The 19546-nt window shown below is 41.3% G+C and overlaps 1 protein-coding gene across 3 annotated transcripts in view; it reads right to left on the minus strand.

The window, feature by feature from the left end:
- The window catches only part of zgc:110366 (uncharacterized protein LOC550476 homolog), a 111147-nt gene that overhangs the window by 60887 nt on the left and 30714 nt on the right, over window positions 1-19546 (minus strand). For all 3 annotated transcript variants that reach the window (XM_067990576.1, XM_067990578.1, XM_067990577.1), the window contains exon 2: window positions 2063-2311. In XM_067990576.1, the coding sequence (XP_067846677.1) occupies window positions 2063-2311 (249 nt within the window). The remainder of the gene's footprint in view (window positions 1-2062; window positions 2312-19546) is intronic.

Below are 19546 nucleotides of genomic sequence, written 5' to 3' on the forward strand. Positions count from 1 at the left end.
CTAAAAAAGACAATATTATGTAAAATTATTTCTCCCCTCTATGATACTAATCAAAAAAGCAGTGCTGAAGATGAACAAGTAGGCACAAATAAGAACAAAATTGCTGGAAATACACAGCAGATTAATCAGTATTTAGAAGAAAAAGGTTAATGTTGCAGGTGGGACCATTCATCAGGAGTGTCTGATGAGTCTCATCTGAAATGTTAATCTGTGTTTCCCTTTAAGATGCTGACTGACCTGCTGTGTACTTCCAGCACTTTTGTTTTTATTTCAGATTTCCTGCAGTTTTCCTTTCAACTATAGGTAGATAGAGGGCTATTTTGGCAAGTATGAGTGTGCTGAAAATTATAGTGTAATAATAACAGGGAATTTTAATATGCTATAACTGGATGAAAAAAAGCAAGACCTTGCATTTACATAATGCCTTTCACAACCTCAGGACACCCAAAAGTGCTTTACAACCAATGGTGTACATTTGAAGTATAGTCACTGTTGTAATGCAGGAAACGCAGCAGCCAATTTGCACACAGCGAAGTCCCAAATCTGTTTTAGTGATGTTGGTTGAGAAATAAATATTGGCTAGGACACCAGGACAACTCCCCTGCTCTTCTTCAAATAACGCCATGGGATCTTTTATGTCCAACTGAGAGTGTAGACAGGATTTAACATCTCATCCGAAAGACGGCCCCTCCAACAGTGCAGCACTCCCTCAATACTGCACTGAAGTGTCAGCCTTGATTACGTGCTCAAGTCTCTGGAGTGGGGCTCAAACCCACAGCCTTCTGTCTAAGAGGTGAGAGTGCTACCACTGAGCAAAGACGGACAAGGATGAATATCTGTAAAGGGACTGAGAGTTAAAAGGACAGTTATGATGGAACCCTTGTGGAACATCATGGCCCCTAGGCTTTTGGGAGCACAATTAACATCATGCCAAATAAGAAAGCTGGTATGAGATGAACAGTGTGGGATGTAAGGTGGAGTGGATGCTCTGGGGTTTTGCACAACTTATCTTTGTGGGGAGGGCAAGGAGAGTCACTCTTTGGGAGATGAAATGGGTACGGTACACAATAGAGTGGATTGTACGTGGCCTGTGGGTGTAATGGCTTGTTTTTATTCCATGTGTTTGTGATATTCTCTTGCAAGTGGTCTTCCTTGTGGGAGGCCTAGAGATTGCAATAATTCAACTGAGTGGTTCCAAAAACATAACAAGCCAGGAGGGAAAAGTTTGAGCAGTTTATGAACACTAGCAACTGGACTGAATTGATGATTTTAAACCAACTGTCAGATACAGAATTTTTAAAAAATAACATTTTTCAGCTTTCTTTATTATTTGACAGACAAATTGAGTAAGGTAAACCCTGCACACGATGATGGCATAGGATCTCAAGTTATATGGGATCATGTCACTGGCAGTGAGACACAGTGGAAAAATATAAAAGAACAGTTTTGTTGTTAACTAAATATTACCAGCATTTCAGTGACATCTGTTTATAGTGTTTATGGATGGTTAGTTTTTTCAATGTTTTCAAACATCTATCTCTGACCCCTCTGACAAAGGTCATAACTAGACTGTAAAATAAATTGGATTTGGATCAATTGGTCTGGAAATGGCATTACATCATCAAAATAAAGCACGTTAAGGAGCTGTCTGCCTTCATTTGACATTGAAGTAGAGTTGCTAATATTGCAATTCTGCTACCAAAATCTGTCAGGTCAAATTTGTAATTTGGAGTAGCACTCCCACGATTTTCTGGGTAGCCATTTTGTAAGTGGGTGGCTCGAGAAGGATGTAGCTGAAGGTTCCTGCACACCTGTACCCTGACCTTGATAGGCTCACTGTCACAAATGTCACTGCAGCTGACCTGGACACAGGGGGAGGGAGTCTAGCTGAATCAGGAGGGAGACAGGGCCACTAAAATTTCCCTAACTGAAAAATCTAAAAAAAATAGTACTCACATGAAGAAGAAGTTAAGTTTATACCATAAAAAGTACAAACAGCTCCTTAACTTAAACCTTACTATTAAATCATTTTTTAAAAACTTGTTTGGGTCTTTGTTCATACCAATATAATCCACACCGAGTCTTTTACAGGACTCCAAACATGCTGCTTTGGTGGTTCCATAGCCATAGTCCCCAGGCCAAAGTTTTGTAGTTATCCACAGGTTCTCCCGATTCACGCCGCTCTCTCTGATTGCTTTCTTCAGATGCGATTCACAGCCATATCTTTTTGCAGTGTCAATGTGACGAATGCCACATTCTTTTAGGGCATACACAACTGAAGAATGGGAATAGCCACCGTGATGTGATGTACCTGAAAGAAAACACGAAACAAAAAAAAGAGTTGGTTTATGACAAGTAAGATTTCAAGAAGTTAGAAGTGTTACCAGTTAGTTTCAGGAGATTTAATCACTATAGCTTACACACAGCAGACCCGAATCTTTGTTAAATGTTGATTTTTGGTACACTGGTTAAACAAAGCAATCTAAAACATTGCTCCTCCTTTACTCCTTAACCAACATTAATAAAACAGATTATCTGGTCATTATCTTATTGCTTTTTGAGGGACCTTGCTGTGCGCAACTTGGCTGCCACATTTCCTACACTACAACAGTGACTACATCTCAAAAATACTTCATTGGCTGTAAAGCGCTTTGGGACGTCCTGAGGTCATGGAAGGCACTATATAAATGCAAGTTCTTTCTTCTTTCTTCCTCTCACTTAGGTATGAGTGCTCTAAACTGTGGGATACTTCTTTCAGCAATTTGAACATTAATTTTGTTGAAATTAGTAGTGTCCCTCCAAACAAGGCCTACAATGTAGCTAAAAAGTATTGTGAGATTATTCACCTTTTAGTTATTGGTCTGACAATGTTCATGAATGGGGGGTGGGATGGGGGGGGGGGAAGAGAAAGAGAGAGAGAGCGGGAAACATCTACAGCATTAAATTTCAGCAGTGAAATGGAGATGGAAAGCACACTGATTGTAGGGCAGTTATTGCAAGTTATCTGACATAGCCATTTTCTTCACCATACCGTATGGCACTTGGAGGCTTTAACTGTCATGGAAACAGGAGATATGAATTCTGACAGTGAAATTTCAAAATAGGTAAAAGCAAATCTATATAATGAATAATATTTGGAAGTATGATTGAGGATGTATCTCAGGGCTCAGGTGACCGAATAAACAGTTTCAGCTTTGCTTTATTGGTTTTATGTTGCAAATAAAGGACCTTAAGTAACATATTCACAGTCATTGTTAATTTTCTATTTGGCCTCTTTATGAAAAGGATCACTGATTCAGAGAAGTTGCTCTGAGAAACAGAGTGTAAAGATACGAATTCTGCTTGTAAACTCTTCAATATCTACATTTGTGCAATACCTTAAAGCCAGTCATAAGAATCCCACATTACCATAAAGTGCTTATTGTACAAATGCCAGAACGTTTTTAAAAGCTGAAGATTTTGCTCCTTTCATGAAATTGGATGCACAGGCTTCTCATCCACAGCAAAGTTACTTGATTTCAGTTTTCTGAATAAACACACTGCCATCTGAGGGGATGATTTAAGATAATGACACTTTTTTTTCAGTGCTGAAATCCAGTTTTAACTGGTCAAATTTACACAGCAACTGAAAGTTTCTTTCTTTGACCATCAATCTTTAACTAACAGACAATGTTGCAAAAATGCACATGTTTATTTACATAGAGCTACACAAGATAAATGCAATAACATTGCAGGCGTCACGTGGTCAGAATGTCACATGATCAAACTTCCAGGAATGCCGCCAACCACAGTTGGCAACCCTACTCCCATTAGAAAATCCAGCAGCATTTTGAATATCCCCGATGGCTTTGGCTCCAGTACTCTGCCTGGAAGATTCTTCCTAATGTATTGTTTTAAATTTACTTTTCACTAATTCAAATCCTTTAGCATTACACTTTTGGCTTACTTTAAAGTAATATTATGGGTTTAACTTGTCTGCACCATTTAATATTTTAGATTCCTCAATCAGATTACACTAAACCCAGAGACCAACAATGTGGACGGACAACTGACAAAGAAACCATTTTAAGATTTATTTCAACTCATGGAAGCACCTGAATTTATTCAGCATTTGTAAAGTGTAAGAAAAATACTTTCCTCCATTTCCAGTGCAGCTAATTACCAGCAAAACATCTGTCTGACCCTGATCTTGCTGACATCTCACCATTGTAATTCATCTGACACATGTTATACTCAGCACTGCAAGATTTGAAAATGTTCATCACAATGACCCAAATTAATCTCAAACTACAATACACATGTGCACTGTAATTACACGCAGCAGTGCATGCATTATAATTAGGTACTAGAGTATGTATAATTTTCAAAACCTGAACCGCCCAACATGTATTTTGATGCATTTTCCTTCTAAACGTCATGCCAAATAACAAGTATGGTGCAGCTAAATCAACATGACCCTAAAATAAAGGATTTTCCTGTAACTGCTTTTGTTTCAGTGATCTTCACAGTAAGTCGGATGATATGCTGCTATATAGGGTCAGGAGTGTTAAGCCATGTAACACACAATGTATTCGTTTTCTGTAAGGTGCAGCCATGTCCCTATAATGCCACAAAATTATAATTCATATGTTAACATAGCCTCAGGTCATTCAGAGTTTAATTGTTATTTGGCCAGGGAATTTTGCAAATTGGAATGTGCTTGTCAGTCTGCAGTGGGACATTTGCAGATGTGTCATTTTCATTAGTAATAAACAATAGATGCATCATGCTCATTATGTACATGCGCCTTGCTGATGATGGTCACACTTCTCGACTGGATTCATTGCCTCAATTGGAAAAGTTGTAGTACAGATGCAAAATGCACCATTGCCTGTCGCTGCCCCTACCATGGCCTCTTTACCACTGGAACTCTTATATATGCCTTAAAATCGCCTCCTAACTCAACTGACTCTAATGCTTTCCTTGCTGACCTCCCATTCTTCATCCTCCAAAAACTCCAATTTGTCCAAATCTCTTCTGTAAGTCCCACACTAAACCTGCTTGCCCATCACTCATGACTTCATTGACCCACACTGGCTCCTTATCCCCCAATAAATTCAATTCAAAATCTTTGTCCTCATCTATAAATCTGTCCACGGCTTTGCCCCACCTGGTCTCTGCAGTCTCCTTAGTCCTATATCCTGTCCTGAAAGCCCTGTCCCTCTGACACTGGCCTTTTGTGCATCCTTTCTTCCCTTCACTCCACTAATGGTAGCAGAGCTTTCTTCTGCCTTAATCCTACTTTTTGTAACTCTCTCCCTAAGCCTCTCTGCCTCACTCCTTTCACTTTTAAAAACTTTCTCAAAACCCATCTCTCTAAACAAGTTTTTGGCCACTCCTCCCAATCTATTTCTGGCTCGGCAACTATTTAAGAAGTGCCTTGGAACCTTTATTTATTTTACATTAAAATTGCAAGTTCTCATTCTCTGATTCAAACTAGGTTCTATTCTACATTCAGAAATTGACCAACAATAACGGAAAGATTCAGTTCTCATAACTCCTTGTGTCCAATATAAAGTGGTTTAAGTTAGCATGATATAGGAGGATGTAAAAAAAATTAACTCTGGTTATACAATTGGACTGCAAGAATGGAATGCCTTTGCAGACAACACAGTGATGTGTTTGTTGGGACAATTAATGAATGTGCTTTTAATGCAGTCAAATTTATAAAAGGCATTGTGGAACACACACAGGCAAAAGCCTTTGCGAATTTGCTGCCAGCTCACGAATCGTTCCTTTTCAGCTGATTCTTTCCCACCGTTGTCTAGAACATTTCCCATTACCAAACAAATTGTTTTCAGATGCTGTGTTCCACACAGCTTCCTTAGAAACCATTTTTTTTATATAAGGAATTGTGGCTTTCCTCAATAGAAAACTCCAGCTGTGAAAATGCTGCATTTCTGGCATATATTATACCCCATTAATAGGGTTCAACAAATCTTTTCTCTCTGAAATAATGTCTTGTGACTGAAGCCTAGCTGTTACGGGATGCAAATGTGGTGTGAAGTATTTTTACGAAGTTCGGTCGACACTTTATCATCATTGCACACGTTAAATGGTATTTACTGTCACATTAGACCCATCAAAATAAGAGGAATGGCAAAGCAGATTACCTGGCGGACAGATTTTATGTTTGGTCAATTTAATGTTAAACACCACCACCCTTGGTACAATCTGTTACACCATGTAAATAACCTAACATTTCTATTAGGCCAATTTGAATAATTAATTTTAATGTCAATAATCCAGTAGGCACTTATGAAAGGTATGGAGCTCAAGGGTTACTGTGCAAATAAAGGGAGTTCCACAACATATTTTTAAGCATTGCTTCAAGAAGTGAACTTATGAAGTGTCTGATGAAATGCAAAATAAACACAATTTAATCTCCTGCAACTGCTGAATTCATGATAAGCAGTTTGCACCTCTTCAATTAATAAGTGAATTTTTAAAAAACATTAAAAAATCTTCCATCACAGAGGGGTTTGAAAACAATTCCCCATTTACTTTTATACTATTCACAATTCTAAGAACAGGTTGTCTCAAAAAAATGCTCAAATGTGCCCTGAAGTACAGTACAGTGATATTTGTAGGTCACACAAAAAGAGTTGGACCCACAAACAGTTCTTTATTTCAGAAGTTGCTTTGTTTAAAAGATTGCTCAAAGTGTCACACAGGAGGAGTAGTGAACAAAAGCCTATCCAACTCACTGATAGAAACCAGAGGTCAGTGCGGCTGTGACCAATTCAAAATGGAACGAAAAGAATGCAAAGCTTTTCAAAGTTCTTCGCAATATTCACTTCAAGAACAAAAGGGCTTTCACACTGGCTCTGAGCCTAGTTCTGTTGCTATTTTATTCCACAAAACATAGTCTCTAAAAACAGCAGGATAGACAGCCCCTAACAGATACGATTGAAGTATTCAGTAAAATACTGTTAACAAAGCAAAAAAAAGTTCTCCAAGAGAACTGGCAACTATAGAAATTCTGCCTAGGACGCAGACAGTTGTTGAAAGAAGGCTACTTATAATGAGCTAATGAACTACCCTGTCCTGAGGAAGATCCGAAATACAGTAGGAGAAACAGTTCAAGCATGCAGTGGAAATCATTAAATGTTCTGTTATACCAAACAGTGAAGAATGGTTTTCACAATTTTTCCTCCACATCATTTAGCAAATAGTTGTTTCCTGAAGCTTATGAGAAAATGAATACGCTGAGTGGGAGTTTCCAAGGGCAACTGATAAAATTGCTACTGTCCATTTTCACCATTTGCATGAAAAAAACCCTAATACGACGATGTCTGTTATGTGGACTTTATACAATGTGGCCTTTTTTCTTGATCACAACAGAAGAATAGTAGCCAGTCAATCTGTCAGTGTGGCAGTTTTTTTTCCCTTTTCTACTTTTCTCCCATCCTATTCTGAAGGCAGTGACTCATGCTGGGGTACAATTCCATAAGCACCAGCAGCCCTCTGGTACTTCACCCAAGTGTCCATTCCTTATGGACAGTGAGTGTAAGTAAGTTATTCAACTAGGGGGTTTATTACAGCCAAGCCTGATTGTTCCTTAAGTAATGTTCAGGTACCTGTTTCAAGCAGTTAGTCACTGAACAGAAATCGGAAGCAGGAGCTCTGGCTGATTTTTTCCCCTCCCTAATTTGGGGTGGTGAATCACAGCACCCATACTGCCACCCTGGCTGGAATCAACTATCGGCACAGACTGGGAATTGTACCTGAGATCTTCCTGGACCGCCTGATCAGTAGCCACGGAGACCATCATAGAAACTGTGTTCTCAGCTTTTTAAAACAACTTTGTAAATCTTTCAAGGTAGACGCAATGAAAATTTCATTGCTGATTTATCATCATCCCCTAAGTACAAGCTGTAGTATCCCTGGTGCAAAAGCCCCGTCAACTACTTACCCAAGAAATTTAGGTATGAAACAATAGGAAAAAAATCAAATACAACAAAAAAAAATATTGGGAAACCTAGTGAAGGACACCACCAGGGTTCGAAACTGCAGGAAATAAGGCAAGGAGAATTAGCAATTGAGGACATCAAGCTTTAGTTTTAAAAGCCTGAGGATTGTAGGAGAAAGGAGAGAGGTAAGGGATGTCAGCATTGCAGTCCTAGGGGAAAAAAAAAAGTTAGTGTGGGAGACAGTGCAAAGAGTTCAACAAAGTGAGGTTGTAAGGAAGAGGAAGAGGGTCCAGAATGCCATATTGCAGTTTAGGATGAACCAGAGATGAGGTTCCAGGAGCAGCACTGGCTATAGCAGTAGCCATAAAATAGTGAGAGAAAAAAAGGTTGATAGAGAGGACGGAAGCTAGAGGTGCAAAAGCTTTTTCGTGTTTTCTGTCCAGAAATGCATGAGTTGTGTTAGAAGGACCTCCTCAGATATGAGAGCAGTATTCAAGTCTTGGGTGGGCTTAGACTTCAGGAGAGTTAATAGTTATCAAGAAGAAAACATGAGTTTGGCATGAAGGAGGAAATCAAACTTTTTGGAGGCAGCTTCAGTACTGGAGGAGATGCAGGAATTCCATTAGGTCAGAAGCCAGAGGATAACAAAGGATGAAGAAAGAACAACAAGTTATTTCAAAAAACAAGGCAAGAGATGGTAGGTGCTGACTGAACTTATAAAAGACATGAAAAAGCAATGTCTTGGAAGAAGTGCTAGCTATATATTTAGATGCAAAGAAAAAGAAAGAGAAACAGAAAACGTGAGAGCACAAGTCATAGGAACATAAGTAGGCCATTTAGCCCCACAAGCCTGTTACACCATTCAATGGGATCATGGCTGATCTGTGTCCTAACTCCACATACCCACCTTAGCTCCATAACTGAGCTAGCATCAACTGCCGTTTGTGGAAGAGAGTTCTAAACTTCTTCCACAAACTTCTTGTGTGTAGAAATGTTTCCTAACTTCACTTCTGAAAGTCCTGGCTCTAATTTTTAGACTATGTCCCCTCGTCCTAGACTCCCCAACCAGCAGTAATACTTTCTCTTTATCTACCCTATCAGTTTCCCTTAGTATCCTGAAAACTTCAATCAAATCACCCCTTAATCTTCTAAATTCCATAGAATCGTTACAGCACAGGAGGCCATTTGGCCCATTGAGCCTGTGTCGGGTCTTTGTAACAGCAATCCAGTTAGTCCCAATCACCTGCTCTTTCCCCGTAGCCCTGCAAATATTTTCTCTTCAAATATTTATCCAATTCCTTTTTGAAAGCCATGATTAAATCTGCTTCCACCACTTTTCAGGCAGCGCATTCCAGATCATAAATACTCACTGCATAAAAAAGTTTTTCCTCACGTTGCCTTTGTTTTTTTTGCCAATCTCCTTAAATCTGTGTTCTCTGGTTCTCGACCCTTCCACCAATGGGAACAATTTCTCTTTATTTACTTTACCTAAACCCTTCATGATTTTGAACACTTCTATGAAATCTCCTCTCCACCTTCTCTGCTATAAGGAGAACAACCCCAGCTTCTCCAGTCTATCCATGTAAATGAAGTCCCTCACCCCTGGAACCATTCTAGTAAATCTTTTCTGTACCCTCTCTAAGGCCTTCACATCCTTCCTAAAGTGTGGTGCCCAGAATTGGACACAATACTCCAGTTATGTCTGAACCGGTGTTTTATAAAGGTTCAACATGACTTCCTTGCGTTTGTACTCTATGCCTCTATTTATAAAGCCCAGGATCCCGAATACCTTTTTAACTGCTTTCTCAACCTTCTTCAACAGCACCTCCCAAACCCGTGACCTCTACCACCTAGAAGGACAAGAGCAGCAGGCACATGGGAACAACACCACCTGCACGTTCCCCACCAAGTCACACACCATCCCGACTTGGAAATATATCGCCGTTCCTTCATTGTCGTTGGGTCAAAATCCTGGAACTCCCTTCCTAACAGCACTGTGGGAGAACCGTCACCACACGGACTGCAGCGGTTCAAGAAGGCGGCTCACCACCACCTTCTCAAAGGCAATTAGGGATGGGCAATAAATGCTGGCCTCGCCAGCGACGCCCACATCCCGTGAACGAATAAAAAAAACCTGTCCTGCCACCTTCAAAGGTTTGTGCACATGTACCCCCAGGTCTCTCTTTGAAATTGTACCATTTGGTTTATATTGCCTCTCCTTCCTGAAAAATGTATCACTTTGCACTTCTCTGCATCAAATTTCATCTGCCATGTGTCCGCCCACTCCACCAGCCTGTCGATGTCCTCTTGAAGTTTATTGTTATCCTCCTCACTGTTTACTACACTTCCAAGTTTTGTGTCATTTGCATTTTGAAATTGTGCCCTGTATACCCAAGTCATCAACATATATCAAAAAGAGCAGTAGTCCTAGTACCGACCCCTGGGGAACACCACTGTTTACCTTTCTCCAACTCCAAAACAACTCATGCAGGGGGGAATGGGACTGACTGGATTGCTGTTACAAAGAGCCGACACAGGCTCGATGGGCCAAATGGCCTCATGTGCTGTAATGATTCTATGATTCCATGGAACTTAGAAGATTAAGGGGTGATTTGATCGAAGTTTTCAGGATACTAAGGGGAACTGATAGGGTAGATAAAGAGAAACTATTTCCGCTGGTTGGGGAGTCTAGGACTAGAGGCCATAGCCTAAAAATTAGAGCCTGGACTTTCAGGAGTGAAGTTAGGAAACATTTCTACACACAAAGGGTACTCTCTGTTCCCTGTCACTTAGCCAATTTCGCATCCATGCTGCCGCTGCCCTTTTTATTCCATGGGCTTCAAACTTGTTGACAAGCCTATTATGTGGCACTTTATCAAACGCCTTTTGATAGTCCATATACACAACATCAACCGTCTCTGTTACCTCATCAAAAAACTCAATCAAGTTAATTAAACATGATTTGCCTTTAACAAATCCGTGCTGGCTTTCCTTTATTAATCCACACTTGTCCAAGTGACTATTAATTTTGTCCCGGATCATTGTTTTAAAAGCTTCCCCACCACAGAGGTTAAACTGACTGGGTTGTTGTTGCCGGGTTTATCCTTACACCCATTTTTGAACGAGGGTGTAACTTTTGCAATTCTCCAGTTCTCTGGAACCACCCCCGTATCTAAGGAAGATTATGGCCAGCACCTCTGCAATTTCCACCCTTATTTCCCTCAGCAACACAGGATACAAGCATTTCTAGTAACTCCTGTTATCAATTTTCACCCCATCCAGTATCTCAACTACCACCCCTTTTACTGTGACTTTGGCAGCATCTTCTTCCTTGGTAAAGACAGATGCAAAGCATTCATTTAGTACCTCAGCCATGTCCTCTGCCTCCATGCGTGGATCTCCTTTTTGGTCCCTAATCAGCCCCACTCCTCCTCTTACTACACGTTTACTGTTTACATGCCTGTAGAAGAATCATAGAAGTTTACAACATGGAAACAGGCCCTTCGGCCCAACATGTCCATGTCGCCCAGTTTATACCACTAAGCTAGTCCCAATTGCCTGCACTTGGCCCATATCCCTCTATACCCATCTTACCCATGTAACTGTCCAAATGTTTTTTAAAAGACAAAATTGTACCCGCCTCTACTACTGCCTCTGGCAGCTCGTTCCAGACACTCACCACCCTTTGAGTGAAAAAATTGCTCCTCTGGACCCTTTTGTATCTCTCCCCTCTCACCTTAAATCTATGCCCCCTTGTTATAGACTCCTCTACCTTTGGGAAAAGATTTTGACTATCTACCTTATCTATGCCCCTCATTATTTTATAGACTTCTAGAAGATCACCCCTAAACCTCCTACTCTCCAGGGAAAAAAGTCTCAGTCTATCCAACCTCTCCCTATAAGTCAAACCATCAAGTCCCGGTAGCATCCTAGTAAATCTTTTCTGCACTCTTTCTAATTTAATAATATCCCTTCTATAATAGGGTGACCAGAACTGTACACAGTATTCCAAGTGTGGCCTAACTAATGTCTTGTACAACTTCAACAAGACATCCCAACTCCTGTATTCAATGTTCTGACCAATGAAACCAAGCATGCTGAATGCCTTCTTCACCACCCTATCCACCTGTGACTCCACTTTCAAGGAGCTATGAACCTGTACTCCTAGATCTCTTTGTTCTATAACTCTCCCCAAAGCCCTACCATTAACGGAGTAGGTCCTGGCCCGATTCGATCTACCAAAATGCATCACCTCACATTTATCTAAATTAAACTCCATCTGCCATTCATCGGCCCACTGTCCCAATTTATCAAGATCCCGTTGCAATCCTAGATAACCTTCTTCACTGTCCACAATGCCACCAATCTTGGTGTCATCTGCAAACTTACTAACCATGCCTCCTAAATTCTCATCCAAATCATTAATATAAATAACAAATAACAGCGGACCCAGCACCGATCCCTGAGGCACACCGCTGGTCACAGGCCACCAGTTTGAAAAACAACCCTCTACAACCACCCTCTGTCTTCTGTCGTCAATCCAATTTTGTATCCAATTGGCTACCTCACCTTGGATCCCGTGAGATTTAACCTTATGTAACAACCTACCATGCGGTACCTTGTCAAAGGCTTTGCTAAAGTCCATGTAGACCACGTCTACTGCACAGCCCTCATCTATCTTCTTGGTTACCCCTTCAAAAAACTCAGTCAAATTCGTGAGACATGATTTTCCACTCACAAAACCATGCTGACTGTTCCTAATCAGTCCCTGCCTCTCCAAATGCCTGTAGATCCTGTCTCTCAGAATACCCTCTAACAACTTAACAACTTTTGGATTCCCTTTTATGTTAGCCGCCTGTCTATTCTCATACTCCCTCTTACTTCCTTTTTCACTTCTCCTCTGAACTTTCTATTTTCAGCCGGGTTCTCACTTGTATTATCAACCTGACATCTGTCATACGCCCCCTTTTTCTGCTTCATCTTACTCTCTATCTCTTTCGTCATCCAGGGAGCTCTGGCTTTGATTGCCCTACCTTTCTCCCTTGTGGTAATGTATCTAGACTGTACCCGAATCATCTCCTCTTTAAAGGCCGCCCATTGTTCGATTACAGTTTTGCCTGCCAATCTTTGATTCCAATTTACCCGGGCTAGATTCATTTTCAACCCAATGAAATTGGCCCTCCAATTAAGTATTTTTATTCTAGATTGCTCCTTGTCCTTTTCCATAACTAATCTAAACCTTATGATACTATGATCACTGTTCCCTAAATGTTCCCCCACTGACACTTGCTCCACTTGACCCACTTCATTCCCCAGAACCAGATCCAGCAATGCCTCCTTCCTCGTTGGGCCGGAAACATACTGATCAAGAAAGTTCTCCTGAATACACTTCAGAAATTCCTCCCCCTCTTTGCCCTTTATACCATTACTATACCAGTCTATATGAGTAGAGTTGAAGTCCCCCATTATCACTACTATATCGTGATACCTGGGATTCCAGGGAATACAACCCTAGTTTGTGTAATCTCTCCTCATAATTTAACTTCTGGAATCCAGGTATCATTCTAGTAAATCTACGCTGCACTCCCTCCAAGGCCAATATATCCTTCCTAAGGTGCAGTGCCCAGAACTGAAAACAGTACACCTCGGTGTGGTCTAACCAGGGCTTTGTATAGCTGTGGCATAACTTCTACCCCCTTGTATTCTAGTCCTCTAGATATAAAGGCCAGCATTCCATTAGACTTTAAAATGTCATGGACAGGCACAGAAAATAATCATAATTATCTATGTACATGGACTCCTAAGTCTCTTTGGGCCTCCACTGTTTCGAGCTTTTCACCATTTGGAAAGTGCTATGATCTATCCTTTTTAGGTCCAAAGTGGATGACCTCACACTTGCCGACATTGAAATCCATTTGCCACAGTTTTGCCCATTCACTTAATCTATTAATATCTCTCTGTAATTTTATGCTTCCCTCTACACTGCTTACAATGCTGCCTATCTCTGTGTCATTGGCAAACTTGGATATGTGGCTCTCTATCCCATCATCTAAGTCATTAATAAATACAGTGAATTGTTGAGGCCACAACACAGATCCCTGTGGAATATCACTAGTCACATCCTACCAATTTGAGTGCCTGCCATTATCCCTACTCTCTTGCTCCTGCCGCTCAGCCAATTTCCTAACCAGGTCAATAATTTGCCCTCAATTCCACGAGCTTTAACTTTAGTTAAGTCTCTTATGAGGGACTTCATCAAATGTCTTCTGGAAGTCCATATAAATAACATCCATAGACATTCCGCTGTCCATTACTTTAGTCACCTCTTCAAAAATTTCAATCAGGTTTGTCAGGCATGACCTATTCTTAACAAATCCATGCTGGCTCTCTCTGATCAGCTGAAAATTTTCAAGGTGTTCAGTCATTCTATCCTTAATTATAGACTCTAGTAATTTACCAACAATAAGACCATAAGAGCATAAGAGACCATAAGATAGGAGCAGGAGTAGCCATTTGGCCCCTCGAGCCTGCTCCGCCATTTAATGAGATCATGACTGATCTGATTTTTACCTCAACTCCACTTTCCCACCCTTTCCCCATATCCTTTGATTCCCTTGCTGATCAAAAATTTGTCTAACTCAGCCTTGAATGTATTCAATGACTCAGCCTCCACAGCTTTTTGGGGTAAAGAATTCCAAAGATTCACGACCCTCTGGAAAAGAAATTCCTCCTCATTTCCATCTTAAACGGGCAACCCCTTATTCTAAGACTATGCCTCCTAGTTTTAGATTCCCCCATGAGGGGTAACATCCTCTCAGCATCTACCCTATCGAGTCCCCTCAGAATCTTGTATGTTTCAATAAGATCTCCTCTCATTCTTCTAAACTCCAATGAGTATAGACCCAACCTGTTCAATCTTTCCTCATAAGACAACCATTCCATACCCGGAATCAACCTAGTGAACCTTCTTTGAACTGCCTCCAATGCAAGTATGTCCTTCCTTAAATAAGGGCACCAGAACTGTATGCAGTACTACAGGTGTGGTCTCACCAGCACCCTGTACAGCTGCAGCATGACTTCCCTGCTTTTATACTCCATCCCCCTAGAAATAAAGGCCAATATTCCATTTGCCTTCTGGATTACCTGCTAGTTGTTAGGCTAACTGTTCTATAATTCCCTGGTTTCCCTCTCTCACCTTTCTTAAATAGCGGAGTGACATGCGCAATTTTCTTCATGAGGTCAAATAATTTTAAACAAAAGCAAACAAATTGAATTTTGACAGTTTCTCAGGTAAATGTAAAGGCTTTGATTATCATCACCTGTGATTAATGACAGCTATGCTAACTAACAGTATGTAAGGAACTTAAGGAGGCAAAATTGTTCTGCTCCCCCCACTTCCTAGTATCTACTACTCACCCCCAAGACCACTACTCTGCTCCCACCCATTCACTTCCCCCAAGTGGCCATTGCCCACCTTCCACACTGTTAACAGCCCACCACCAATAATCTCTCAGCTATTCACTACCTTCTGCAAATATTAACTACTCGCAACCGCCCAAGTTGTTAATTTGCCGTAGCTACCAACCTGAATTTTTTTTAATATTCATTCATGGGATGTTCACGTCGCTGGCGACGCCAGCATTTATTGCCCATTCCTAATTGCCCTTGAGAAGGTGGTGGTGAGCCGCCTTCTTGAACCGCTGCAGTCTGTTTGGTGAAGGTTCTATCACAATGCTGTTAGGTAGGGAGTTCCAGGATTTTGACCCAGCAACGATGAAGGAACGCCGATATATTTCCAAGTCGGGATGGTGCAGGTGGTGGTGTTCCCATGTGCCTGCTGCCCTTGTCCTTGTCCTTCTAGGTGGTAGAGGTCTCGGGTTTGGGAGGTGCTGTCGAAGAAGCCTTGGCGAGTTGCTGCACTGCATCCTGTAAATGGTACACACTGCAGCCATGGTGTGCCGGTGGTGAAGGGAGTGAATGTTTAGGGTGGTGGATGGAGTACCAATCAAGCGGGCTGCTTTGTCCTGGATGGTGTCGAGCTTCTTGAGTGTTGTTGGAGCTGCACTCATCCAGGCAAGTGGAGAATATTCCATCACACTCCTGACTTGTGCCTTGTAGATGGTGGAAAGGCTTTGGGGAGTCAGGGGGTGAGTCACTCGCCGCAGAATACCCAGCCTCTGACCTGCTCTTGTAGCCACAGTATTTATATGGCTGGTCCAGTTAAGTTTCTGGTCAATGGTGACCCCCAGGATGTCGACGGTGGGGGATTCGGCGATGTCAATGCCATTGAATGTCAAGGGGAGGTGGTTAGACTCTCTCTTGTTGGAGATGGTTATTGCCTGGCACTTGTCTGGCACGAATGTTACTTGCCACTTATCAGCCCAAGCCTGGATGTTGTCCAGGTCTTGCTGCATGCGGGCACGGATTGTTTCATTATCTGAGGGGTTATGAATAGAACTGAACACTGTGCAATCATCAGCGAACATCCCCATTTCTGACCTTATGATGGAGGGAAGGTTATTGATGAAGCAGCTGAAGATGGTTGGGCCTAGGACACTGCCCTGAGGAACTCCTGCAGCAATGTCCTGGGGCTGAGATGATTGGCCTCCAACAACCACTACCATCTTCCTTTGTGCTAGGTATGACTCCAACCACTGGAGAGTTTTCCCCGATTCCCATTGACTTCAATTTTACTAGGACTCCTTGGTGCCACACTCAGTCAAATGCTGCTTTGATGTCACCATTCAATACACCTCGACCCCAAGTACTCACTATTTTATTATCCCCCAAGTACTCTCTACCTCAACTACTTGCCATCCCTCCACTCCTCACTCCACTACCCTATGTACCCACTACTTTCCTCGCCAACTATTGATTATTCTCCCCAACCAACTCACTACCTCCCAAAAACTATCACTTCCCCAGCTATCTTATCTGCTCCCATTTTCCCTCCCAACAAACCCAACACCCTTCTCCCAAACAATGTATAAAATACATATCTTATAAAATACAATGTTCTCTAATTTTCCATGATCTACGACCTACATATACCATGGGAAATTCAATTATCTGTAATGTATTAAAAACAGGCCAATAGTACTCAGTTCCTATTAATTCTTGTCAGATACATTTCACATTTTTTGATTGAAATAAAAAAATAAAATCATAACTAACTATCCAGACTCATCTATAAACATATAGTCACAAAAATCTACCAAACCTGAAAGTCAAGCCATTAAAGCACTCAAGATCATTTTAAATCTTTATCAGCTGCCATATATGTGTTTGCTCACTAACTCCGGTATTTTATGGTCAATAAGATTTTTTACATAATAAACACAAAAAATAAATGTCACCATATCCTTAAATTTACCCACAAAATTATTTTTTTCTACATTTGAGGATATTTTTTAACGTTTTTATTTGAAGGCCTGTTTGAATACAAGAAGTCAGGGGCTGCATCCTGTGCTGCAGCTCCTCATTTTGGGATTTGTATCCACTTTATCCATTTGTCCAATAATAATTTTGCAAGGTTTATGGTATTGGAACATTCTTTAATGTTTTTCATAGCCTTAATTTGTTTTGGATATCCACGGGTGGCTATCGCACGTCAGAGTACTGACCTCATCCCCCCACCCCCCCAAACAACCCTGTGATACGTAATTCTACAGACTTTTTTAAATTGCGCATGTGTGATTCTGGTCCTATTCACGATCTTTAATACATCTAAAAATAAATCTAATGTTTTTTTTCCATGGACTCTGACCTGTTTCCCCTCAATTGCACATGCAGAACCCCTTGCTTATGTTGATGATGCTATCCTCTCTATTTTTTTTCCTTCGAAGATTGACGATCCAAAAACTCAATTTCATAACTTTATATATTAAAGAGCTAATTTTAACAGGCACTGACCCCTCCACCAGATGGTACATGCACAATCCAATGCACAAGCTTAATAGCACTGAGGCCCCTCCATCATGCAAGCAAAATTCGCCATGACTTCTATTTTAAAAGTGTAGTATAGATATTAAAAGGGAATTTAATATGGTAGAGATATTGTCCATCCTTTTCAGGATATTTTCTGGTGATACCTGATCACTATGCATCATACATACAGAGCAAAAGAGCACTGCTATCACCACTGCTGACTGGGCATGTGTAATCTGCCTAATGTACTGCAGGCCCATTTTATTTTTTGGGTCGTTTCTTTTTTTTTTATTATAAACATTTGTGGATCTGGACAAGCTAGGTCAATGGACAGAGAAGTACTAGATGACATTCAACATGGATCAGTGCACAGTCGTAAGTATAGGTGGAACGATGTAGAATTACTGAAGGGAGTCCAGAGGCGGGAAATGAAGCTGATTCCTGAACTTGGAGCGAGGGCAATGTTATGAGTAAAGGTTGTTTTCCCCGGGAATTTGCTCTATGTAGAAACGAAGGAGGCAAACTTTATCTCCCATAGTGCCCAGGACTCAACTTTTTATGGATTGCTAGAGCAGTTGTCAGAAGCAGCAGAAGATGCACCCTTCTCTCCTACTAGCCTCCAATAGGCCCCACAATTAGCAACAACTTGTCCTCAGCTCCTGCCACAAACCCTGCTTCCTTGGAACTGATTCCATCTCCCTCCCTAGCCATGTCTCAGGCCAAACCAGACCATTCACAACCTTGGCATGCTGTTCGACCGTGATCTGAGTTTCAGACCATATATCCTTTCCATCGTAATGCCGTTTATTTCCACCTTCTCAACACTGCCCGCCTCTACCTTTTCACGGCTGAAACCCTGATACTTCCTCTGTCTCGACTATTCCCACCAGTCCCCTTGCTGACCTCCCTTTTTTCACCTTCCATAAATACAAATTCTATATGGAGGTCTGGGGCATGCATCCTGACCGACACTAAATTCAACTCACTCGTCACCCCATCCTCGCTGTCCTATATTGGCTCCCTATCCTCCAATGTATTGAACTTAAAATCCTCACCCCTGTCTTTAAATATCTCCATGGCCTTGTCCTATCCAATCTCTGCAGTCTCCTCAATGCTATATCCCCCCGCTAAACACACTATTCCTTTTAATTCTGGCCTTTAGTTTATCCATCTTCCCTTTGCTCCATCATTGGTGGCCTGGGTTCTACTCTGGAATTTTCTTCCAAAATCTCTCCCCCATTCTCGCCTCCTTTAAAAACCTTCTCCAAAACCACCTTTCAGTCACTCCTCCTAAGCTCTCCCTTTCTCACTCAGCATCTGTTTTCCTTACGCCTATCTGTGAAGCAACATGGGCTTTTTAAAAAAAATGTTAAAAGGATTATATAATAAAGGAAGAGAGTGGTGTATGGAGCTCTTGGGTCTCTGCTTCAGTATTGCTCCCCAGGGGTCCCATCATTAATATAATAATGTAAGTAGCCTAGAGCTGAAATTTTGTGCAAAATCCCCTGCGCATGGATTGACGTAGTGTCCCCAGGCTGTGATCTACATTCACTATGACATTGGAGACATGATTTTCTGCCAAATGCCTGCTCCCAAGCTGTCTTTGACAAACAGCTTGAAAACATAAGCACAAAAGAGGACCAAGGCAGACTAAGGGGCGAATAGGC

Source organism: Heptranchias perlo, chromosome 9 (assembly GCF_035084215.1).
Source record: "Heptranchias perlo isolate sHepPer1 chromosome 9, sHepPer1.hap1, whole genome shotgun sequence".
NCBI classification, from domain to species: Eukaryota; Metazoa; Chordata; class Chondrichthyes; order Hexanchiformes; family Hexanchidae; genus Heptranchias; species Heptranchias perlo.